At 34.9% G+C, this 26,793-nt stretch overlaps 2 protein-coding genes and 1 long non-coding RNA gene across 10 annotated transcripts; 2 read left to right on the top strand and 1 right to left on the bottom strand.

Annotated features, from left to right (window-relative positions):
• The first annotated feature begins 47 nt into the window (after positions 1-47).
• LOC149735266 (uncharacterized) lies at positions 48-10,858 on the top strand. Its single transcript, XM_089878136.1, has 3 exons — positions 48-1,901; positions 2,006-2,589; positions 4,668-10,858. The coding sequence occupies exons 1-3, from the start codon at positions 1,691-1,693 to the stop codon at positions 6,381-6,383; spliced, it is 2,511 nt and encodes an 836-aa protein (XP_089734262.1). The 5' UTR covers positions 48-1,690; the 3' UTR covers positions 6,384-10,858.
• A 1,954-nt stretch (positions 10,859-12,812) lies between these two features.
• LOC149735264 (transient receptor potential cation channel subfamily A member 1 homolog) lies at positions 12,813-26,480 on the top strand. Of its 8 annotated transcripts, none has more exons than XM_089878127.1 (24): positions 12,819-13,796; positions 14,034-14,096; positions 14,161-14,288; positions 14,887-15,004; positions 15,864-16,034; positions 17,861-18,025; positions 18,077-18,278; positions 18,475-18,679; positions 19,005-19,191; positions 19,813-19,920; positions 20,220-20,455; positions 20,508-20,622; positions 20,838-21,045; positions 21,190-21,308; positions 21,737-21,820; positions 22,464-22,610; positions 22,876-23,096; positions 23,593-23,707; positions 24,070-24,204; positions 24,467-24,667; positions 24,734-24,928; positions 24,985-25,053; positions 25,286-25,453; positions 25,951-26,480. In XM_089878127.1, exons 1-24 carry the CDS (start codon positions 13,698-13,700, stop codon positions 26,065-26,067), a joined length of 3,576 nt encoding a protein of 1,191 aa, XP_089734253.1. In that variant the 5' UTR covers positions 12,819-13,697; the 3' UTR covers positions 26,068-26,480. The 8 variants fall into 8 exon arrangements, with proteins under 8 accessions (XP_089734260.1, XP_089734255.1, XP_089734253.1 ...); XM_089878128.1 differs by having other exon boundaries at positions 12,820-13,796; positions 21,193-21,308; XM_089878129.1 differs by lacking the exon at positions 21,737-21,820 and having other exon boundaries at positions 12,818-13,796.
• On the bottom strand, positions 20,838-26,059 carry LOC149735265 (uncharacterized). The gene is made up of 6 exons (XR_016385035.1): positions 25,918-26,059; positions 25,279-25,421; positions 24,124-24,190; positions 23,849-23,997; positions 23,578-23,758; positions 20,838-23,282 (listed from the first exon to the last, which is right to left on the bottom strand). It is a non-coding gene; the product is annotated as an uncharacterized LOC149735265 (long non-coding RNA).
• Positions 26,481-26,793: the final 313 nt, after the last annotated feature.

Raw genomic sequence — 26,793 nt, 5'->3', positions numbered from 1 at the left:
AGTAGCTGAGGTATCCCAACCAATGACCACTGACCGTTTTTATTAGTTTTCACTCGACCTGTCAATCAAACCTTACTGTGGCGTTTTCACTCAATCTGTCCAGATGAACTACATGTTTATTACTTTTGTAATCGCAAAATAATCTTGATAGACTACAAACAGCTTTACTTGGTCAGTATAAACGGTCAAGTATATTTTAATATATACGGGTGGGTTTATTTAAGAGGAAACTATTTGGTCTTCATAACATACAGTAGGATATGTAGGAATTAAAACAGATACTTGTATATTAATGTAGAACATAAAAACAACTATAACTTTAAACTTTGCTCGGGTTTGCAATAAATTCGACACATTTTTTTATTCTACCTAGTTTTTACGCGATTGGTTCAGGTCGCATCAAGTGGGCTGAAAAAGTCTAAAAATTCAAAGGAAACATTTATTTGTTCAGGCTGCGTGTGGTTTGCTGTCGGATTACCCGCACGTGTACGAGATCTGCTAATGTTTACCACTGGTCACCAGAGGATAACTTCGATTTAACACAAACACCTTGAAATGAGAAACCATTGTTGGTGTTTGTTTTGTCACAGACGTAGTGTAAAGACACTTTGCAAATATGGACAACGATATTCCCCTTTTGGTGCTTTTAGACTCCCCTTGTATATTTACATCCAATATTTAATGTAACGGCGCTTGTGAAAACTGTTGTTTTTTGCGTCGTTTCATTGACGGTTATTCTATTCAGTCTTAAATAATATGTTTAAACTAGGTCTTGTGTCGCGTGGTTGGAGGTGCGGTTATAATAGTGACGTAACAGTGACGTAATTTCATATGACGTTAACTGTGGCGTATTTTTGTCCTGAAATATGTTTTATAAAAAGCGATACAACATATTTACATATCTTTTTATTAAGTTGTTGTCTGAGTTACATCACAAACGTTAAACGTCATAATAACCGTTGTAACGTTAACAATAAAACCTAAATGTCGCTCCCTCGAAAAGTAATCGTGCTTTTTAACTGGATCTGAAATATATTTCGTCGCCGTCTTTCGTTTAATACGGATCTCAAATAAGCGGCTGATGGTTCCATGTATTGTTCGTTTACAATAGAGCGACGTCGATAAAATGTGAAAGATCCTCGGCCGAGATTGAATCCGAACGATCCGACTGTACGTGGAGTGCGAGGACTTTATAGTTAATCTATATATGTAGTACCTTAGTATACTACTGTAGTATGGATTGGTGTAATGAAACTTTGGAAAGAAAGGTTAAATTAAAAGTTAGTGAGTTCAATTCTCACGTAAAAATAATTTTCTCACATTTTTCCTGGTTTGATTTTAAAAGCTTTAACAGGTTTTAGACTTTCGGTGGAGATTGTAATGTGCTCACCGTTTGCCTGGTTGTATCGGGAGATGGCCAAGAACAACAGAAATTCTCAAGCACCCACTTTATAGTCCTAACGTCAGCAAAAGGACCGGGACATTAAATACCTGGGTGCGACAAAACAGATTCAATTTGTGATTTCAATTCTGCCAGTCACTTGCCTAGCTTAGCACCCTTTGGAAAATAGATTTTAAATAAAGTTAGTAAAAAATATGCAAGGCCAAAGTAAAGCAAATATTTGTTCAGTTTTCTAGATTGCATTTTAAATTATTTATTTTATTTAGTCCTTGGTTTAGTTTAATCGTTATGGCAACCGCCGTTGCGCCGATAATGTTGACTGAATGTTCTGATAATCAACCTACGTCATCTAACATTACGTCATCAAATATTATGCACGATCACGCGACCCCTGATGTGACGTCACAATGCCATCTCGCCACCAACATAACTTCATTCGAAGAAGCAAAAAATGTTGATGATGTCAAACAACTGCTTCACATCACCAGCTACACACCAAGTATGTTCAACATTTGACGTTATTATGTAGTCTAGATAGTTATTTTGAAAATATTATGTGTTGTGCAAAACTTCAAATAACTGTCACGCTATTTTCTTTCCCAGCAATATGTACTTACAACTACGAAAGTGGAACGTCAAACAGACCAAGTCAACTGTTGGAACTAACTTCGAGCAGTTTTAATGAAACGAAGAGACTTGACACGTCCGTTGATGAAATGTCTTCAGATAATCATCAGATGGATCAGAAACGAGCCCACAATTATTCAGCCGCACATCATACAACAACGTACCAAGATTACCAAACATTCACTAACCATTGTATGAACGGATATCAACCATTTATACCAAATCTGTCGTACTGTAATGCTTATAACTTTGGACGGGATCCAAGTTTCGATCCGTTTGATGACTTTGGAATATTTCGGCCCACTGGAGATCCGAGCAACTTACCCACTCGCACAGGATGCTTCACCCGAACCTCACTCAGCGTTGCTGATGACAACCAGGGTGATGGAAAGATTGAAACTATTTCCGACCCCGGGGTTTCTATCCTCCCCTGTATAAAATTACCGCCGTTAATGTTGACATCGAGCAGCGCCGAGAACTCGGCGGAAAATGAAGAAGCCGTGTCCGGCGTAGACTGCAGCGCACCCCCGAAACAAGGAAACGATTTAAGTCAACAGCAGGTAACTATTCACTGCTTGTATTGTGTGTTTAAAGTAAAAATAACAATGGTAAGCGTTATCACAAAATTATAAACATTTAAAATTATAAAACAAAGATTCTTAATACAACGTATTACCACTACGGATAAAAAGTAGAGTGGGAGAAGTCGAACACATTTAGCACATAGTATCTAAATATCTTGATCGTGTATTGAACAATTAATAACGGTCAATGGAAGTGAGGATACGGTTTTATAATTCTTTGAATGTTTTTTGTTTACTACCGAATGGGAAAAGAAAATAGAATGAAAAGGTGTCCCTTTTTCCCACCCTATTTTTTAGATATTAAAAGGTTCATTTGAACATTACAAAAACAAATAATTCAAACCAAATGTTGGTTTTTGATTCAAAATCGCGTAAATTTTACCATTTGTATCGTGGGTAAGAAGGCGAAGACATTTCGAGGAAAAACGTTGCTCTGTAACATTGTCACTGGAGCGTGAATACGGGCGGATTGTATGCACGACACACATATTGTCGGAGTTTCTTTAGTGAATCGCGCTTACTTTATCCGGATTCTAAAACAGTATCTTAGCGTTTTGATGGAATATTAAATAACCTCCGCATATTTTAGTCAAGTTTTGAATCGCGTAAAAACGAGGTACCTCGGTTCCAATATATGTGGAATTGTAAATTATATTGTTAATAATATAACATTGGTATAAGCCAGATACAAGGTAATATGAAGATAGACAGTTCAGATCTAGTTTCTAATGAAAATATAATCATTAATTTAAATTTTAAACATGTTATTGAAGAATATTGTACAGTCAAAATGGCGGCAGTTTATAGTTAAGCGGGGACAAAGGGTCCTGAAGAATCAATGTCTGGGACGTATAATTGTTGGGAGGGGGTTGTGTTTGCTTCAAATATGTTTAAGGTTTTGCTGAATGGTTTATTAATGTTTGTTATGAAGCAGCGCCAGACAAAAGACTAGGATTTTGAATTTTTGGTTTATCTGTTAATATTGGGATCATGTTGACTTATTACCACGAGGTAAGTTATTGCATTGTGGAAGATAAAACAACTTGTTCGAGTTCTGTTGGATTTAAAACTGTCCGTAAAGTAATATAACCCGACAGTTGATATATTTTTATAATCGAAATAAAGTTATTAATAGAACTGAACTACTCACGTGGTTTGTTGAAAATAATTCATGTTGATAATAAAAATCCGCTTCCGTAAATTTATTAAAACAATGCTATATTCTCTTGCACGCGCATAATGACGTTCCGCCATTTTCCATCTAAACTTCAAATTTTGTCATTTCGTTTTTGTTCAAACAATTGAGCATACATTATACGTTATCTTGTACTTGTGCATTTTTTGTTTATTCATAATTCTTCACTACAGCGTAATCATTTATTTTAACGATGGGCGCGTTTTATTAAAATGGCGCAACCAACACGTTAAATGCGAATTCCACATTGGTAAAGCGGTGTCCCTGTATTACGTGGGGGCCTTCTTAAACACACGGTAGATGCTATGTATAAACACCTCGTGCTCTCTGGCAATTTATGAAATTAAACATTGGGTTGACCCTGCATGACTGCCCTTATTTTTTTCCTTATCAGATTTTAATAATTTAAGTATAAATCACATACTATATGCGATTGCATTTATTGTCGTTATAGTTTGTATAACATCACACTCAACGTAAAAGGTTAAAATGTATTATTATAAATCGAAACTTTTTAATTACTACATTGTATTTTCGCATGACGTTCACTCTTCAATCACATTTGTGTTAACGTATTTTATTCGATGACCTTACACACCATTACTGAATACTGCTCCACATACACTGTATAACTGTGGAGAATGATGGGATACCGTTAGCAACCAGATACCATTTTCCTGATCGTGTTTCAAACAATTAAAAATGCTCGTTTAGAGTCACGTGGCTACGGTTATAAAAATCTGTAAATATCCTATATGTTTACTACCAAATGGCACGAGACAAAAAACGGCGTCTCATATTACCCCATCCTACTATATTTATAAGGTTACAATATATAATTGTTGTTTTAAACCCACAGATACACGGAGTTCACCATTCATCCCCACACATTCATGCAAAGAATCCATCCAACCAGCACATACCGCATGATCAACCAGCAAGCTTTAGTTCCAACCATCGTTACAGTCATTACCCGATCCAACCTGGCCACTTTGAGCAAGGCAACCCACACAGCTACCTAGACCGACAATATTTGAACCCATCTTCATACGCACCACCTGTAGTTAAGGATGCTTCCCGCAACCAGCAGCCTTTTCATAGCACCCCGACCTGTGAACCTCCTCGTTCTGAAGTTGCTTTCACACCATGCAATCCAACATACGATGAACTGCAGCGTAAGGACGAGGCCACACAGCAGTTCACCGACATCGGACGCACCGATTTACAAACACCAGCCGAGGTGGAACAAACTTTACTGGAAATCGATGACAAGGTTGACTTGGCTGAAAGTGACGAAACTGTGACGAAACTAAGCGAGAGTAGCGTTGATGATGTCACCGCTGTTGATGACGAAAGTTTGGATGAAAAGAATCGAGAGAATGTGAAAACTACAATGGATTGTGACGTCATAACAACAACAAGTTCAGGGCGACGTCGAAAGCGACCCATTCAACGAGGGAAACCACCTTATAGTTACATTGCGTTGATATCCATGGCAATAGCAAGCTCACCAGAACGTAAACTCACGCTCGGTCATATTTACAAGTTTATTATGGAACGATTTCCATTCTACCGTGAGCAGAATAAGAAGTGGCAAAACTCGATTCGGCACAACTTGACTCTCAATGATTGCTTCATTAAACTACCAAGAGAACCAGGGAAGCCGGGGAAAGGAAATTATTGGACCCTTGACCCAGCGGCTGAGGATATGTTTGACAATGGTTCATTTCTACGTCGTCGAAAGAGGTTTAAACGATCTGATACCGAAAAAGCTTTTTTGAGTTCCTACATGCACGACCAGAGCGCTTTCACACCGACCAATGCTTTAAAGCAATATAGCACACACCCTCATACACCTTCTAATGCTTACTATGGCCAACCAGGGGTTGTTGGAGGTAATTACTTGCAACCGATTATGCACCCTGGTAGTGCTGGAGCACCGGTCCATCAGATGATGGGGCATTACGGTGCTCCCATGACGGTGTCACCGAATGTTACAAATGCGAGGATGTTTAGTATTGAAAATATCATCGGCCACCCACGGCCAAACGAAAACCTTCCACCAGAGGTTTCTGAATATTCAGACAATATGCGACACGATGGTTTAAACTCAGAGCGAGATTTGCTTGATAGAGAAGGAACAAACAATGTCGACCGCAGTTTACAAGCAAACACATCATCTGAAAGCCAACCGAGCCCTTCATCAGGTTTATACGGCGCAATGACGTCACCAAGCGTACGTGGTATCATCTGTAACAATGAAAGTGTTTCAACATGTTACGCTTACCACACCCCTACCACCACCAACCCGCATTGCTATACCGGAAGTACTGGTAGTCCATACGGCGTCACATCAAATCAAAGATTGACGTCACTTCCTATTAAACCAAGCTACCACAGTGCATTTGCTAATCCGGTACATCATTACCATTCTGACGTCACAAATATGACGTCATTGTCTACAGACTTTACGTCACTTCAGACACCGGGCCAGTTTAACAGTTTACCAAGCAGTACATACAGACGACCACCCGCTAACTATGGTGGATTTGATAAATACATCCACACAATATAGACAACCGTAGATTATTTTTGCAAACATTCCGATGCAACGTTTCGGTGAACGACGTCACTTATTTCTAATGGTGTGAACACCGCTTCGTTTTTAAAGACACTAACGATTTCAACTTATTACGTCGTAATACATGGTTACGGCCTGAACGCACAATATATGTTAGTTGCTTAACTAACTTGTCGAAAACAAACGAATCACGCAACGTACTATTCAGTTATTTCAATATTTTGGACATGATCGAAATATCACAATCGCCGCCATTTTGTTTGTTCGGTCGATATTTTCGGATAACTGTTTTGCCAAAACTATTATCACATATCTTTTAAATTAAATATACTTGTAACAAAAATAATAGTTACTTTTAAATTTTGAAGTTTTGTAAAGAGTTGAACATTCTACAAATTAGAAATTTCATTTTTTAACTTTTTTTTCCAAGGCTCCAGTTAATGCAACGTGTTATTTGTATCGACGGTAGAATTCGTATTTTAAATATTTAAAGTTAAAAAAGATCTACGTTGTCGTAATTTGTTGTTAAAACTTTAGGAAAGACAAAAGTTGTATTTCGATTTGAGCGAAAAGGTTTCTTCCTGGTTATATTGCAGAGTAACAATTTTCAACCGTAGCAACAAAGATTTCGGTTATTATATGGATTATATTAAAACAGCCCAGGTGTCGGTGAGTGCGAAAAACTAAGATCCGTGAACGCTTGAAAATTCACTGTGTAATAATATTTCAACAACGTAAAATACTCGATCGCGGTGCTACACTTTTTTTAATTTTGGAAAATTAAAGCCCTGATTATAACGGATTGATGAAAAGTATTAATAATGTTCAGCTTATAGCTAAGATGCACTTAACAGTTCTAAAACCTACGCAGAAAGAAACTTAACAAAGTTCGCTACCGTTTTCCCGTCTTTAAATTAGCGACCACTTTTAAACGAAAGTCGACTCCATGAACAAAGGAATTGTTGGACACGCAGTGGTATCCAGTTACCAGAACTTTATTGAAAAATGTCGCAGAGGCTGACCGTGTCACAGCTGACCATTCGCACCAATAACTTCAAAGAAATCACGGATTTCACCCAAAATTGTATTAAAATATGCCTTATGTTCAACTTATTCTTTTGTGAGTTCTAGTTTATAATGCATTATATAATATCACCTGGGTAAAATATAAATACATATTATAAATATTTGTAATTTGAATATTTTTGTAAAGTGGTACGATTAAAATATTTTTATTCTTTGTGTAATTTTGGGGTTTTGTAGTTTAATGGATTAAATAGAAATGAAATAAATTAACCAGACCGGTTCTGTCCAAACAAAAAGAGCGCCCGATATACTTGAGTATTAGCGACGAGAGTATTGTTTGTATAGACCAGCAGTAATAGCTGGCTGATGGGAAATAGATACAACCATCTATAAGCCACCAGTGCGCCATGGAACCGACGTTCGATCCGCTGAGTGTTTCGCAATCAAAACACAACTGGTTAAACCGCCCTATCCTTCTATAATGGGTGCGTGTTGAAATGTGGGCGACCAAGCATTCAGTTACGAGGGTAAAAATATTAAACAAGTTATTACAACATGCGAATCGTCTCTTCAATATTTAAAGTATTTTAATAGAATTGCGTCATATAAAAGTTAACCGTTCCCATATTTCGATTTACAGAACATACGCCGTGCGACTTGTATATAATGAAGGTGAAGGTACATCTGTGTTCACACAAAATGGCGACAATTTTAAGTTTAAGCATAATTAATCTTGACGAGGTTTAATTATAAACATAAATTAAAAACATTTTTTACCCTGGTATTAATCACACAAAATCCAAGTTTTCGATTTTATTTCAAAATAAATATTAAAAACCAAACAAATTTACGAAGATTCAATACATAAAACGAGCAAAAACTGTATGATAATATAAAAAAATGGTTGTCCCTGTAATTCATTTACATACCGAACCCCAAGAAAGTTTCCCAACTTATCATTAAACCTTAATAATGAAAATTAAACCGATGCACACTAGAGCGAATCCGGTAACAATCATAAACACGATAAAAATACCCAAATATTTGGCCAAACAAATGCAGTAATCGTGAGTTTCAAACCTGATATTCAGCCTTGTTTGGGTTAAAGATAATTTTTGTTTTCCGAAACACGCTGGGTGCGAGGTCGTGGACAGCAGATGGTAATCTTTCTCTGTCGGAGTTGAAGAAAAAGATCTTTTAAAATTCCGCCACGAAAGGCAGCGATTTTTACCAACGTATTTATATTTATACCCCCTTGTGTTTTATCGATATGTGCATTAAATATCAAACTAAGGCGATTCGCATTATAATATAAACGGCCGTACCAAACAGTATATTTGCCTCGTGTGCGGATAATTCAAGAAATACTCTGGTATGACGTCACACAACGCTGTTTATTGCTTCAAGCATTCCAGAATATAAACAAAGCGAAACTAAAGATCTAAGATAAGATACCTTTTCATGATGACGTATATACCTCATTTGCAGTTCCATCTGTTATTTAATGACACATCCCGACAAAATGGCTCCCGTAAATAAAACATTAAACTTACTTTATTAACTACTACCTCAAACACCCGATTTTATAAGTTAACGTGTCACGTATTTAATTCGATAAACGTTAACTCTTAAGCCATATTCCAACCATTCAATTAATTCTATTTTCACCATTCTATATTTTGCGAAACAACGACATTGTTAAAAACCATACCGTATTAAGTTATAAACATTAAAAAACAGAAAAAAATACAGAATTTTAACCAAGTGCTGCTTGTCTCACTGGGAAACATTACGGCGTTATGTTTTACTTCGTCTTAAATAATTTGTTCTCGTTAAACTTTGTGTGCTGAAGTTACAACACGATTCACTGACTTCTTATTATAACGTGCAATTACCAAATATTCCACTCACTCATCACATCACCCAGCGTTAAATAAATATATTTGTTTGTAGCTAACCTCAGTTGACTTTCATAGGTTGATATTAAACAATTTCTTGCACACAACTATAGCACCTCAATCGATCTTTACGGAATTATATTGTCATCTTTTTTTTTGTTTTTTTTTTTTTTTATTTCGCTTAAAATAAATATAGCACAGTAAGGTAAAATGACATATGGGTTAAGATGGTTTTTAGACCTATACTCACGGGGGTTATTTAATAATAGACGATATATGTAACACCATTATTCGACAGTTGGCTATAATCTAACGGGGGCGATTACTAGTGTTAAGTGTTAAAATTCGATGTTTAACCAATACAACATTTTTTCAATGCACGCTGAATTATATTAAAGCGGCCGAAATGTTGTAGTTTGCGAGTTTGAATGATTCATTCAGTATCGTGGATAAATAAAACAGAATAAAATATTTCGCTCTGTTTGATTTTGTCCCATAATAGTTATTTTAGTTTTGTGAGGAAAACAAAGATATGTACATGATAAAATGAGGCAGGGGTCAATATGTTTAAATTGGAGATAAAATCAGCACAAAACTACCATTTTAAAATATTGATATAAAGTTTAAGTGGGAAAGAAACCAGCAGAGCTTATTTTTTTGTTCGGTTCACAACGTAGCAACATCAAATTTGTTGCCAAAATTTATTATTTCGTGATATTTACTTGTATTCCCAATAAAAAGAACTATTTATTAATGAAAATTAATAACGACATTTCATTGAAGCGTTGTCAATACCCAATTAATGAAAGTATCAAAGTACACATTTATGGTATCACCCAAAAACCGTACAGTATTTTTATGTTTGAAATATTGGGTCGTGTATACCAACATGTGAACAAGCAACACAACACCGACGAATAAAAACGACCACAAAACAATACTAGCAAACGACCATAATTTTACACCTAACTTATTTAATATTTCAATAGCGTATTGTTTTATTCTTGCAGTGTTTTTTATTTCTTTATTTTATGTAAATTATAGTACAATGGGGAAAGATGGGACACTTAAGCACCTGTTGCCAAATATTTCCAATATCAAAATGGATGACGGTTTTTGGGTAATACCACGAATTAGTACTATCATTCCTTTATTAATTGACACCAATTTAAAAAATGTAATAAAACACACGAGGAGTTATTTAGCGATCTGCACAACAGGTGAAATTTTACAAATTTGAAAACACACAAGATAAGATGGGACAGTTTAAAATCATTGGTACTTTTGATTATTAAGTGTATTTATAAATAGGAATATACGTAAATAACACGAAATAATACTGTATGCTTTGATAATTAGGTATAAACATTCTTTTTCTTGCCCTAATGCTGTATAGTTTTTTTAACATGTTACTTATACATTATATTATTGCATAACAATTGGTATTGTTTGACCGACAATGGGTGTATCCTACAAATGTATATAATCTTGTAATAATAGAAAATTGATAATAACTATTAATAAAGTTTTTATTTTTGCTAAAAATTGGATATTACTACTCTGTTTTTGGCACAAGCCACTTCTTACAAATTATCACCAAGTGCAAATGACCAAATTTCGAATATATTTTCAAAATATTATCTTTTTATTATATCAGTATCTTATAGTTGAATATCCCCTGAGGTATAAATTACTAAATTAAAAGCAAATCTTTCAAAGTTTGGCAATGAAAACATACAAAACTACAATGTGGGGAAAGATGGGACTCTAAATTGAAATTTATTTACATTAGCAGTATTCTGCAACTTGCAGTTAACCTACCGAGTTTAACAGGCTGTGCTAGTTTCTTTGTCATGTAAATTTCATATATATAACGTTAAACCGATATTTTGTTGTTGTTTTTATCTCAAATAAAGTCATTTTGATCCCTGCCTATTTTTTTCATGCTTATATCTCAGTGTTTTTTTACAAAACTAAAACTAGTTTTATGAGACAAAACCAAACTGTACGAAATATTCAAGGTTGTTTTATGAAGCTATGAAACTAGTTTAATTGTTCGCACTGGCAAACTAAAAAAATCAATGGCTTTACTATGATTTGGCGAGCATTAAAAAATACCAACTTACTATTTCCCATTTTTTTACCTCTTCAAAGTATACTGTTTCTATTTTACATATTTTTTTAATATTTAAAAACAGTAATCAGCTTCGACAGGCGTTTTATAAAGTCGTGATAATACTGTCGAATAATTCTGTAACCTTATTTTAATGATTATCATTAAATCCGCAAAAATAAAATTAAAAAAGTGTCGTCTGACAAAGTGTCCCATTTTTCCCAACCCTACTATATGTTATAAAATTCCACCAAAATGTTTCGCCAGAATGCAGTGATCAGAATTTGGCTCATAACCAATGGGCGGCATTTCACTTCTAGCGCCCACCGTGATTCTAACTGAAAAAAGAGAGATTGCTAGAAACAGCTCTACAGCGCCATCTCTTTACTATAGTAGAGTGGGAGACGTAAGAATATACTGCCTTTTGTTTTAAAAGACAGAACGTATGCAATTTTGGGATGATATAAGGAATATACCCTATAAACGACTACAACACTTTCTTAATGGCTTAATAGTTTAATAATATAACATTAAACTATGTTAAAAATTATTGATAAAATATTTATCAATATTAAATCTTCATACAAAAATGTACTGTTAGTAATTTAGAAAAATGTTTTTTACACTTTCTAACCTTTAAATTGATTTTAAGATTTTCTTGAAATTACCAAAAACATACCCACTGTGTGTCATTTTGGAAACAAGACGGCGTTCAATTTGCCGTTTACGTAACAATTTGTTTGACTACTCGGTATTTCTCTGGAAAAACTATAGCGGTAATAATGAACTTACAAATGAAAAACTGTCTTTTCTTCTATTTTTAAAGGTTTTGTTTTAATGGCTAAAATCAATATTTCAGATAAGTAATGGATTAATATGCTGGTGGCGTGTGAGACTATTTAAAGTGGTGATATTTTTTGATTTGAACAGTAACATTTTCGATTATTCAATACAGACAAACCCGAGGTGTATGTACCACATATAATTATTGCCTCGTACCGAAGTTGTACCAACATTCTGCGCTGCTTTCGGGCGTTCTTTTATCCCAAAATTTACCCTCTTTACCACATCACCACAAAAGCGCGCGTTTAGCCATTTATATTTGCATTGGCGAGGTCTGAATCACCTGTTCAAAGATCGATTGAACTGATAACGTAATGGTTTATCATTTCCATTAAATAGTCAAAGGGCGACATTTAATTGTTGCTGTATGTGCTTGTGTCTACTTGTTGTTCCATATATACTGCTTACTGTGCTGTTGGACTGTGTGTGTTGGTACCTTCGAACGACTTGACATATGTACGGTTGAATGACCGTCAATGTTTTGTTCGCACAAACACAAATTCGCGAAGGCTGGACATTTCTTCAGTCGCAAATGTAGTTATACAGATAAGCTCATGATGTTTGTTCGTAAAGTAAAGGTTTATGCAGGATTCAATTACGCTCGAATGGAAGATAGTTGCCTGTTACAATGCCAAAGATGTATATCATGTGCAAAGTAAAAGCATTCAATGTATATTGTTATTGTATTTCACGAAACGAGGTTTAGAAAATAACGGGGTTTGACTTGTGTACAACCAACGTCATGGCAGCAAACGCCGATTGTGTCCGCCGTTTTGGATCTTTTTGTGCATTAATCGCCTATGCAAATGCACTGGCGGCGTGTGTTTTTCAGGTGTAAGCTATTTAAGACTAGAAAAAAACACGTATAAGTCAGTTGTTTTACTACTTGTGGGCGTATGTGTCCTTGGTCAAGACATTAAACGGCAATTGCTCTAAAACCAAGTGGTCTCTATAATGGGTTGTCCAAGTCAGCCACACAAAAAAACAATTACTTACTTAGTTAAGTACCAAAGTACGTGGCAGTAACACTTTAACAGACACGAGGTGTTTAAAACAGACCAAACCAATTAAAATACTAGTTTACTCCACATAAGTTTTTAGATTTTGAGTTATGAAACAATATTTATATTAGAATCTATATTTTAAATGTTTAAACAGCTGCTATACGTGTTTTCAAGCTCTGTGAGATCCATAATGGCGGACACATCGCCATTTCCTGACGTGACGTTGGTAAGTTCCAACCTCATAAAAGGATCGCACTAATGGGGCACTCGCATTGATGGGGTATGATTATGGCTATTACAAGACCGCGCGGTTTACAATAAATGTACCGATTGTTTAGAATACTTAATGAGCATTAGATTCGTATTTAACTTTACTTTTAGCAAGGGCAAAGTTCTAAAGGTATAGTTAAAGTTAGAACCGACCATGGAAACCAAGGATTCGTTTGTACTAGAAACTCGTGATGTCACCGGAGACAACATGACGTCACACAATACTAATAATTCGAATCGTTACTTGTTTAAAGTAAGTCAATGTAACTTTTACATATAGCTAAAACCAATAGATTAAAACCAAACGACCATACTCTCTTTGTGTCAGAACTTTAATCTCTTTGGGTAAAACTAATTTTAAAGTTAATAACATAATAAACACAGCTAGTAAGAAACTAATATAATATTGTAATTCAAATGTTATCCTTAATTGCAACCATATGACGTATATTTTTTCTGTTCGAAACATTATCGTTTCTTTTTGTTTTAGAAGAAACATTCACGAAGGTTTCATAAAAGCGTAATCCAAGCAACTGCAGATAAACTTTGTCAGGTACGTGTGCTTGCTTCCCTATATTTACTTGTGTTGATGTTTTATAGGAAAACCTACTTTGCAGTTCGTGAGAGACGAAGATATGTTGAACATTAAACTTTACCTTGATAGTTTACCAAACCAGGATAAATTATGTGCCATCAATCAACCTAATCAAAGCGACAAGTTATCTGCCTTGCACATTGCTGTCAGGTGGGTTCTCATATATATACAACAGGGGGCAGATGGAACACTTCAATTAAAATACATGACGGTTTTTGGGTAATAAAACGCATTGGTAATATCTTTCCTTTATTAACTGACAGCAATTTTACAAATTCGAGAACACGCTGTGTAGGACGGGACAGTTTAAAATCATGGTAAATTTTGATTAATAAATGAGCTTATTATTAGGAATACATGTAAATAACACGAAAAACGCGGTACGCTTTGAAAATCAAGTTTGAACATTCTTATCCTTGCCTTACTGCTATAGTTTTCAACAAAGTAAATAAATATGTCCCATCCACTGTATTATTCGTTCCTCCCGCTTCTCACGGTAACACACTTTCTCGCTTAAGTGCGTAGCTGTTCGGAACAAATTCCACAATGATGCAAAATTGTCCGATATCACACTAGAGCAGGGGTAGGGAACCTCTTTGGCAAAGGTAGCAACAAAAGTTACATATTTTTAATTCTACTTCCACTTAGTATTCCATTTATTAAGCAACTATATCATAAAACTTGATTTACAAAAATGTCTTGGTGAACAAGTTAAAAAAACTGAACTAATCGCTGGCGTTTAACACAGGTATAGTGACGTCACAGTCACTGAGTTACTGCTTGGTCATGGCTCCGACATCAACATTGTTGGAGAGGACGGGAAACGTCCTATTCATTTTGCTGCCAAGTTTTACAAAGTTGGCATGGTAACAATAAAATAGTCAAATTTATATACATAAAACAAAAAAAACATTACATAGATATTAGATAGTAGGATGCACGGGCTATTCTTTTTTCTATTCTGTATGGGTGAGGGATTTAGGCAAAACTTGGCCCATTACCCCAACCTCCTTGTACGTTCGAAAGTGACGTGCTCGCGGTAGTGAAGTTCTTTCTTCATGTTCCGACTCTAGTGTTTCAACTAAGTTCCGTTTTCTGTCCCGATTTTTGACCCGTATACATAGGACTACATCTGCGGACTCGTTCTCACACGATTCGCGAACATTATTCGAGGACTGCATTCGTACTGACAACGTAAGTTTATCCTCGTCCGGGCAGCGAGTTACCACATATATGCAACTTTGTGGATAATTGTTTTCCTGTATATGACTGTTAATTTGGACAACCCATTAGTGACCGCTGGGTTGGAGCAATGTCCGTTAGGTGGCTTGCCCAACGACACATACGCTGATCAATGTTGGTACTGCCGTCGAGCATCGAACCGGCGACACTTTGGTTTTCGATGCAGGGGCCTAAACCACCGAGCCAAGGCGCCGGAGTTTTTGTTGTTGTTGGCCTTAACAATAGACGCGAACCACCCTATAACACACGCACTCTTAAAATTATCTCCCCGGCTTAATATGCGTGAATTATTCATTACTTTCGCGCAAAAGCCGATCATTGGTCGTCGCTCGCATCACCAGGAATGAAAAATAACCCACTCCGTTCTTTACTGGTGGTTTTGAAATCATACATGCCAAACCATTAGAGAACTGCTGTTTTGTATTATTATGTATTTTAAATTAACCGCTTTTTTATGAAGCTACTCCTTTATTTGTCTTTCAGCGAGAGCGGCAAAGCCAAAAATTGAAATCTTGTCTTGAAGTATTGTTGGAGCATGGTGCGGATGTTAACTCTACAGATGTATATGAAGCAACTGCTTTGCACTATGCTTGTGATAAAGGTCATGCTGTTGCGGTTCAGTTACTACTTAAATGCAAAGATATTCAATTGGAGGTACAACAATTAGGTAATCCTTCAGCTGAACACCAGCTAAAGGTATACCAAACGATTAGGATATAGTAGAGTGGGGTAAGACGGGACCCTTAAGCACTTTATCCAATATCCAAGATCTCAAAACTCAAAATATATGACGCTTTTTGGGGATACCATCACCACGAATTAGATCTCATACCTTTATTAATTAACAACAACTCAAATTCATTAAAACACATAAAAAGGTATTGAGCAAATCACGCACCGGGTGTAATTACAGGCAGGTTATCGGGATAAGACCCAACAGTTTAAAATCCTTGTTATTTTAAATAACTTGTCTACTATTACGAATACACGTAAATAACACAGAATAATATTTTACGCTTGGAAAATCAAGTTTAAGCACTGTTTTTTTTTGCTCCACTGCTACAGTTTTAACATATACTAGGATGGGGGAAGATGGAACGGGTCCCTTTGTCAGGCGTGACTTTTTTTTACGGACCCCTATTTATTGTTAATCAAAAAATAATGTTACAGAAATATTCCACAGTATTATCATGACTTTAAAAAACGTGTTTCAAAGCCAATTACTGTTGTTAAATAAAAAATAAAAACATGTTAAATAAAAACATTTTTTTTGAAAAGGTAAAAAATGCGAAATAGTAAGGTGCTAACTTTAAATGCCCGCTAAATCGTAGTATAGCCGATACAATTTTGTAGTTTAGTACTTTGAACAAATAAACTAGTTTCATAGACTCATAAAAACAATTTGAATACTTCGTACAGTTTGATTTTGTCTCATAAAACTAGTTTTTGTTTTGTGAAAAAAATTACATGAGGAAAATGCGTAGGGGTGAGTTTGACTTTAATTTGGGATAAAAACAACAAAAAATATCGTTTTAGGGTTATGCATGTAATTTCTGCAGGTTAACTTAAAGTTGTAGAATACTGTTAAATTATTCATTTTGGTGTCCCATCTTTCCCCACATTGTAGTTTTGTAGATTTTTATTGTTAACTTTAAAAGGTTTGCTTTTAATTCAAATAATTATATCTCAGGAGTGATTCAATCATTAATTAATAGTTAATTAGTTAGTTATGTTAACAGTTAATTAGTTATTATTAATTTACTTTGTATGTTTTCGAATTTGTAAAATTACACCTGTTGTGTGAAAAGCTAAAAAACTCCTAGTGTGTTTTAATATATTTTTAAATGTTAAATTGATGAACTATAGTACTAATTCCTGGTATCACCCAAAAACAGCCATGTATTTTGAATTTGGAAATATTGGGCAATATGTGCTAATCTTTCCCCATCTTTCCCACTCTACTATATGTTACCTACAAAAATAATGCTTAAAGGTGATCTAATGGTATCACCAAAGTTTTAAACAGCAAAATGCCCCTTTAAGTTACAGGTTTGGGGAAAATGAAAGATCAACTGATAGTCTTATCATATTCAATCCGAATATATCTGGGTTGCTGTTTTTGGGTTAAGTCCGGCGCTGTAGCATAGTAGTTTGGGAGCCTGCTTCTAACCCAAATGTAATGGCTTCAAGGCTGGTCGCTGACACCATTGCGGGTGTACGTGTTTTTGGGCAGAACATTTAACGGCAATTGCCCCAACCCAGTGGTTACTAATATGTTGTCCAAATTATCAGCCATACAAAAAAATAAATAAAAGACAAACAAAAAAATATTCATCCACAAAGAAACATATATGGTAACTCGTAAGCTGGCATGAGTTGTATGAAACAGTAAACAGAACACCCAAGCTATAACGATTTTCGTTTTCCGGCCACGCGAGGATAAAATAAGTTACATTAAGTAAGTCATAATTTTTTTTTAGGTAAAAGATATAAGAGGATCCACCCCACTTCACGAGGCAGCACAACATGGACATCTTGATGTTGTTGAACTTCTCTTGCTTCATGGAAACAAATCTATGTTAATGATGAAAGATAGAAGTGGAAACACTCCACTAATAATGGCATGCAGAAATGGCTATTGCGAGGTTTGTCAGGTTAAAGAAATTATTTTTATCTTGTCATAATGGGACCTTTAGGTAGCAGAAGCGTTGCTGAAAGTAGCTGGTGTTGCTGGTGATGATGGTCGATTGTTGAGACTTTTAGATCGAGATCATGAACTAAATACGCCACTACATTGCACAGTGGAAAGTGGAGATCTTAAAACTTTCTTACTTATCCTTGAAACTTGGGATCAAGAAGTTCAACTAATAGAAGGGAATTCAAGAAAATATTACTTAAGTAAAACTAGTTTATCATCATCATTTATTTATCTTTGCATGGTGGGGCACACCGGGGCTATAACAAAAGTGTCATGTTTCATAAACTTAGTTGCTTTTTATTATTTTTGTGGGAGATAACATAAGTTGGCTTTATAACTGTAAGTTTGTAATTACTGTGATATGAAACTGAATTGATGATACTTTTGTTCACACAGCTGAGAATTCAAATTATGTTGGTCTTGCGAGGGGTGATGGTAACACTTGTTTACACTTGGCTGCCATGATTGGTCGACTTGATATGATGCAGTTGATTTTATCCCGAGATACGAACATTAATCAACGAAACGATCAATTGGCAACCCCTCTGTATTTGTCAGCTCAACCAAACTTTTTGGAGTGCGTTGAATATCTGTTGACTATGTATGTAATTTGTGTCTTCTAGTTACTACTATCCTATCTATCTATATATATGGCATATGCTATATTTTTATTTATTGCTGATAGCAAGCAGGGTAATGTTAATCGTCCATAAAGTCACACATGTGGTAACTCGTAAGCTTACATGAGATGTATGGAATAAAACATGATAATTGTTGCCTTATCAGTTGAGCATATAGAAGTTATATTTACCCATTAACTTATTCGCTATTTTATCTTATTATAAAGAGATCAATAAACTACATTATACCACAGACCCAAGTATAAATTGCAATTGTTTCGTAACTGCCAAAATTTTCTGTTTCAGACCAGACTGTGATTGTGAACTGTCTAACATACAAAATATTTCCCCACTGATGATTGCGTGTAAAGAAGGAAATTATGAAATTGTTCAATGTTTGATCAATCATAAAGCAAATGTTGTTAAAAGAGGATTCAAAGATCAGCATTGCCTTCATCTTGCTGTAAAACATGGAAGATTAAAAGTTGTTGAGGTTGTTATCTTGAATAGAGGTCAACCGATATATAGGTTCACCGGTATTAGTAAAAATCGGTATTGATAAAAAAGTGCCGATATTACACCGATTTTTAAATAGTTTTTGCGAAGCGACGTGTGTCCTACTTGACCTTTACGTATATCATGGTTTAAGGTCCATGTGAGTCGTAGTTTGATCGTTACGTGCGTTGTAGTTAGCGTTCATGTGCATCCCAGCTCCCAGGTTACGTACAAAAGGAACACCTTCCAAAAAACAGACCAACCATTTTTTCCTTATTATAACTTGCAATATCTTGAATAGGCTACAGGTATAACTTTTGAATAATAATGATTATTTCATATGTTGCGCTATAGTGACAAATATCGGTAAAGACTAAAAATATTGACAGTGGAAAAAAATTTATATCGGTCGGTCTTTAATCTTGAAATATAAAAGCTGAAGCCAACAACCTAAGTGGCTATTTGTTTAAACTAACCACTTTGTTATGGACTTCTGGTGTCTACTTTGAATTGTAAGGTGCTCGATTTATATTGTTCTAACACATATGTGTGGTTCAAGATGGTTAAAGAGCACATTGGAATTAGGTAAAAATAGTTTAAGCAATCTTTTACTTGGCAGTTGTTGCTTGGTCACCATGAGCGTGAGCAATTGTTGACGGATTGTGATAAAGAAGGAAACACCGCCTTGCATCTTGTAGCAGAGCAAGGAAGACTGGACATTTTCAAGGTTTTTGTTTTAATAAAAAATGAGGTTTAGAATTGGAATGATGGGGTAAACCCACTGCTTATCGCTTCATTGTGCTCATTGCAGTCACACTCTTAATACATAACATTTTTTTTGGAGATCAAATTGTTAATCTTATAAGCATACTTGCCAAAAACAGTTATATTTTAGATAAAAGCTTTCATACAGCATTAAACATTAGGTTTCCTCCTTCCGTACCAAAAAATGTTGTGTGATTTTAATGTTTATTGTCCATTCAACATGACCAAACTAAGTGCTTTTATATAACTGATATTTGATAGATTGTCATTGCTGCTTATTCCAAATTTAATATGCGAAATGACAATGAAGAAACTCCGCTTCATGTTGCATCATATAATGGTCATTATGACATTATTCATGAGATAGTGATGAGTGATAGAGCAACACTGAATGATCAAGATGCAAAATCTCAAAGTCCTTTGCATCTTGCTGCTCTGCGTGGACATCTTAAAGCTATCAAGGAATTATTAAGAATGGGAGCTTGTGCAAGGAACATGTAAGATATGCTTGGGAGATTTATGAAGGTGTTGTTTACATGATGTGTTTAGTGATGGTCGTGGTTGGACGGCTTTGGATGTTTGTGTGAATGAGAGCTGGGTGGATTGCGCAACGATTCTTCTGCAAAATGATCCAAGTCTGCTTCAAAACAAAACTAGACTATTTGTAAGTTGGTTGTTGGAACTTTTAGATCACTATAACCTTAGGCAAAAATATTCAAAGTTGGGTATTGTTAACTATTTTATTGTAAGCGCAAGAAACTTTATAAAGTCAGGGATTTTTGTATGATGTGCAAAAAAGAGTTTTATTTTGCCATATTTTTTTTTGTAAATAACAAAGCTATTATGATATATTCCTTACTAGTAATGATAATAATGTAGGAAAGTCCTCTTCACATTGGATGCAGGAAAGGCAGCAAGGAAATGGTGGGTCTGCTTCTTTCATGGGGTGCAGATGTTTCATCTCGGCTGCTTGATGGTAGGAATCCATTAGATGTTGCTATTGATAATCAATGTGAAGATTGTGCAAGGTTACTGATCGAGCATGCTAGTTGGGAGAAAAGTTTGTCAAACGTGACTTTATCAGCAGGTATGGTCTTAATAAATTGAGAGTTGACAGTTGCCTACCTAAATAATACCACTCTCACTTCTAATCACCAACTAACTTATTTTTGAACGTGCCAACTTTTGTTGTCATACCTTTTAACCACAATTTTATTAAACATATTAAAAGCAGGTCAAATGTCGACGCCATTCCGTCGATTAATTAAACATTTGCCTGCTGTTGCTGAGGCTGTGCTGACAAAGTGCATGAAAAAAAACAATTTGAGATCTGACAATCCTAATTATGAGGTAAAAGATTTTATGCTAAAAGCTTTATGCTATGTCACAATATGTAGTCACAGACTCACAGTAATCACTTGGATTATTCACTTGATTATCGATAAAAAATCTGCTTGACGTATGTTGTGGTAGATGGAGTAGCCATGCTTGTGGTTCATTTCTGTATCCCTTAAGAATAAACCTTTTCCCTCAAAAGATAAAAAAATGGAGTTTTTAATCTACAATCTAAACCTTAAACATACTGGCAGCCACAGTTAGGTAAGATACTGGGGGAAAAAAATATCACAACTCATGAACCCAAATATATATCTAACATGAGGTCAGTAATATTTAACATTAAATAAATGAAATCAAAGTAGCAGAGAAGTGCGCACTTTGGTCAGATTAGGTGAAAAATTGCTTCCAACTTTTTTTTAAACTGACATAATATTTTTAAGATTACTTTTGATTATAAATTCCTTGATGATGCTTTTGAGGTTGGAAGGTGGTCTGGTGGTAAAGATTTAATCAAACAGGAAAAAGTAGGTTGCTTGTTAATAAATATGTTTATAATCGCATACAGGTTACTAACAGATGTTGGGAATATTTTTCTTTTTTAAATTAATTATATGGCCTCTTATACTTAACCCTTCACCATCCTTTTAAAAATGTTTAAAGGAGGATTCCTAAAAAAAATAACAAATTGTATAATGTATAGAGATGCTCAAATAAAGCATGAGATTTCCCATAAAAAAGACACTGTGCTTGACCGTTTCTACTTTCTATACTACTGAAGAAATTTAAATTTAGTTCAAATTTGGTTTAATAAATGCTTCTTGTTTGTGAATATAGTAGGGTGGGGGGAAATGGAAGACACTTTGTCAGACGAAAATTTTTTTTAGATTTACGTTTTACCATTGGCTCATTTTTTTTACTAGAGTTGTATAAATCTCCAAAGTATGTATGATATGTTTATAGTGATGTAACCAGTTTAAAAAATAGAAGTTTTGTAGTTAAAAAGTGCAACCCCTGTTTTTTATTTATTTTTGCACCACCAAGTGTATTGTTGAAACATCAGCATAAATAAATTCATCAATAAAGTTACTCATAAACCAATGTTTAAACAAAATAAAACAGAATAAAATGATATAAATTTTACATGATGTTTATGTTATAAATTGGCAGAACACAAATTCATCAAGCAATAAAAAAGTTGATTTCTTTCTGGAACAATATGATATCTATGATAATTACCATCGACTTAAGAAAGGAGTTGTCCCTTATTCTGATTCTGCAGCAGATGTTTCTAAAGATCACCCTTTAACGCTCATGGTAAGAATTATCTCTTTAATAATGTAAGGAATTGAACTAGTTTATGTACTTCATAACCCACACAATTTATTGTTATCATGTGCAGTCTTGCATCAATTTGAAACAAACCAATCTTGACCAATAGCCTCTTTAACCCTCTGTTATATAGCTGCACTGCTAACCTCTCACCAACACCCATTGTTTTGTTGATTTTGATTTTCCAGATTTGTATTGATGGAATGCCATTATGCACAGACACATTTTAATCATTGAAATAAAATTCCAGGTTGAATCTAAACGTGAATCACTCTTGCAACATCCCACTGTTACAAGCTTGTTGAATTATAAGTGGAAAAAGTTTGGTCGGTATTTGTATGGATTAAATCTGGCTTCATACATTGTTTATCTTGTCTTGTTGAACGTTTATATGACGACAACACCCCCAAGATTTGCGATCAATATTACTGGAACCGAGAGTGGGATTGAACAAGGGCAGTCATGCATCAGGTATGTGATGGTTGCGCACCATTTTAAATCAGTTTAAACTCTTGGCCCACATTTTAAGTGAGAGATTTAATTTGTTCGAGAGATTTAATTTGCTTCAGTATTCACACCAGTGGTTGTAACACATTCCTTGTGAATTTCAATATACATCATTGATTACCACAACTTAAACTATTGAAGTTTTGGACTCTGGTAAATAAAATATTTTAATGAACCCACCAACGGTCGCTTTCTGTCACTGTTGGCAATGATATGATACATTGATCAAATTTCAATATAACCAATAACCAGAGGGTGTATAAGTACTTTTGTTATATTTCATAGTAACATACTACAGCAAACTTTGAAACTTTTTTAACTTGACTGCTACCTCTTCAACCTTTAAACCCTACACACTGACCATACACACTTACTTTCCTTATTTTTAAATTGTCAGGACATTAACTATATATGTTGTGTGGTTTATTGAAGCATGTTTACTCACAAATTGCAATTCCAGGATAATTGAGCAAGCACAGGATGTTTGGGGAAATACATGTCAAAATGCAGATGGAGCCCGTTACATCACAATCGCTCTTATCATTGCATTCTCCGCTGTTCAACTTGCAAAAGAGGTGCTAACACTTAGACTCAGCTTGCAACTATTATAATTCATCATGATGTACCTGGAAACATTCCTTAATTATGTGGTCTAGTTGAAAAAAGTGCTTGAATGAATGAATGAATGAATGAATGAATGAATGAATGTAACTTACTTTATCCTTTCGTGACCGGCAAATGACAGTCGTTATAACACGGGTGTTGATAATTCAGACAACCCCTTAGTGACCACTGGGTTGGAGCAATCATTCAAGTAAACATAGGTGTGTAGGTGAAATGGCTATAGTGCATTGGTAAACCATGGCTGAATGAAGTATTTTTTCATTTAAGATGTATAAAACCAAGAGTAGTAATGAATTAAAAACAATTATTCAAGATGTTACAAATTCTACACCAAAGATTGAAATATTTTTTGGATCTTTCAAATTACATGGAACTTGCTCTGTATTCGCTTTCCATCCTTGTATTTGTGGATTCGGATCCTCTTGCATCGGATACTGGAATAAGAGAGGTAATTTAATTCGCTATATTTACTTTTACATCAGTGACGCTGTAACTTTTTTGTACAGAAATTGCATGGTAAGTTCAATAGGAATGTTGTACAAATTAAAAATTCATTGTTAATTTGGAAAACCCATTAATGACAACGGAACTGGAGTAATTACTATTAAGTGTCTTGCTCAAGAATGATAGTAAATTAGTAATAACATTAGCGCGGTATATGGAGTTTTTAAGCTCTGTACTACACTATCAATAAACCTTATTTTTTATAGAAATGGCAGTGGGAATGTGGTGCATTTGCCGTCTTGTTGTCATGGATGAATCTATTGCTGTATGTACGGAGATCATTATCACTTGGTATCTATGTGTTTATGGTGGCAAGTGTGACTTTATCCTTTCTAAAGTTCGCTGCAATCTTGATTTTATTCCTTCTTGGCTTCTCATTCAGTTTCTATGTTCTAATGCAAAACCAGGTTTGATATCCGAACATTATGTTTGTGTGCTTGTTGCAACAGATAAATACATATGTTAAATCACAGTACGAATTCTACACCCCAATAACTGCAATTGTAAAAACTTTTGTGATGATGATTGGTGAGATGGATTACTCTACTGTATTCTTGTCACATTTCACAACAACTGATTACAATAGTGTTCTTCAATATTCAACCTCATCTTACTTTGTGTTTGTGATATTTGTTGTTGTTATGAGTCTGCTTGTTACAAATCTCTTGGTGAGGAATCTAGTTTTAGCAAATAGTTTTAAGAAATTTATAAAACTGAGCAACAGGTTGGTCTTGCCGTTGATGATATTGCTTCAGTGCAAGAGCAAGCTACTTTGAAACGGCTAGCTTTGCAAGTAAGGAGTCTTTTTATTTTATGATGTAAATTTTATGCCTTTTCCAGCGTTTTTCACGATAATGAGTTGAAAGAAGATTAGATTGCTACAAAACCTTGGGTTTTAATTTAGATAAAATATGACATTGTTTTTTTAATATTTATGGTTTTAAACACCTCCTTCATTAAATAGTTTAACAAAAAGTAGTAAACAGAAAATTTCTTTTATGTTATAATTTGATCCTACATTGCAGGCATCTGGCATTCTTGACATGGAATATGCTGTCCCGTTTTTTCTTCGGCGAAGATGGGTTATTCGGATTAATCGAATTTATCCGAACAAACTCCGCAATCAACCAGCTTTCATTCGTTGGTTTCTAACAGTTGGGACTGAAACGCAAAAAATGACTCCTAAGGAAAAAGTAAGACTTTTTGTCCTTTATGTTATTCTAGTTAGTTTGAATGGTTTGTGTCAAAAAAAGAAATCTATGAATTGTCTATGAGAAGTATTATAGAAGTTTATTTTTTATAAATCAGCTCTTATAGCAAATAAATTGTGCACATTTGAATAGTATTTAAGTTTCAATAGTATATCCTCCATTAAGATAAGCAACATTTAAAGTTAAAATTAAGTTTACTACACCGTGATGAACACATTTAAATTGGACATAAAAACATTCATTTTTAGATTTATTATATAGTAGGGTAGAGGAAGACTTTTAGCACATAATAACTAAATATCCTGTTCGTGTTTTAAACAATTAACAACGGTCTATGAGAGTTGTGAGGACACGGTTTTATAATTTATTGAATGTTTCTTTTTTACTACCAAATGGGACAAAAAAGTCAAATGAAAAGATGTCCCATCTTCCCCCACCCCACCTACCATATATTTTAGTTTGTATCATATTTAATGCAGAGCGAAACAGAGAAATTGTCAGAAGACGTCAAAGAATTGAAGGAGCTCGTCATGAAACTAAATTTAGATCTTCAGAAAATGTCTGCCAATTCACAACAGGCTGGAACAGCTCTTTAAACCTTAACTATATATATATGCAACCTACATAGCTAGTTTTAAAATGATTTATATAAGGTAAAGCAGGAATCAGATATTTTGTTTGCACAAACAGAATATTTGTTTGGGTATTACGTACTCTCATAAAAAACATTTTATTATAGACCCATCCGTATTATAAATAAATACACAGCGAGCAATTAATCACGAAGTTTCCAATTTTGCTTCAAACAACTCCTACTTACAAAGTATGTCCAGAGAAACGAGCCCGCATTGAAATCGACATAATAACCACAATGCTATTTTCTGTAAAATTTAACAACGTAGTTCGAATATATAATATTATTGACTTAAGTTCTCAATGCTATATGTGACAAACAAGCCCCAGAATTACAACGTTTGTGATAGAATTAAAATATACGTGAACTACAGCCCGTTGTAGTGGTAAAAGTTTCAAGGAAAGGCAGTTGGTGAGGCCGATAACGTCATTGTTTCAAAACATTGTTTTGTCGCCGTTGACTGTAGTTACAACACTTATAGTAGAGTGGGGGAAGACGGAAAATAAAGCACAATCGGGCGGGTGTTTTGATATATCTGCTCCGCCGTTATATTTGTATTCGGCACTAATGCGCATGCGCATTTTTCTCATTGCCTGGACTTCAGGCAATTGGTCAGATAACAGTTCACGTCCACCACGAATCGCACGTTCTCCTCGCAACAAGATTGTAGAATGCCCTCCTTCTTGTA

This window comes from Ciona robusta, chromosome 5 (genome assembly GCF_009617815.1).
Source record: "Ciona robusta chromosome 5, ASM961781v2".
NCBI classification, from domain to species: Eukaryota; Metazoa; Chordata; class Ascidiacea; order Phlebobranchia; family Cionidae; genus Ciona; species Ciona robusta.
Note: the sequence above shows the minus strand (reverse complement) of the source record. Positions and strands in the feature narration are given on the sequence as shown.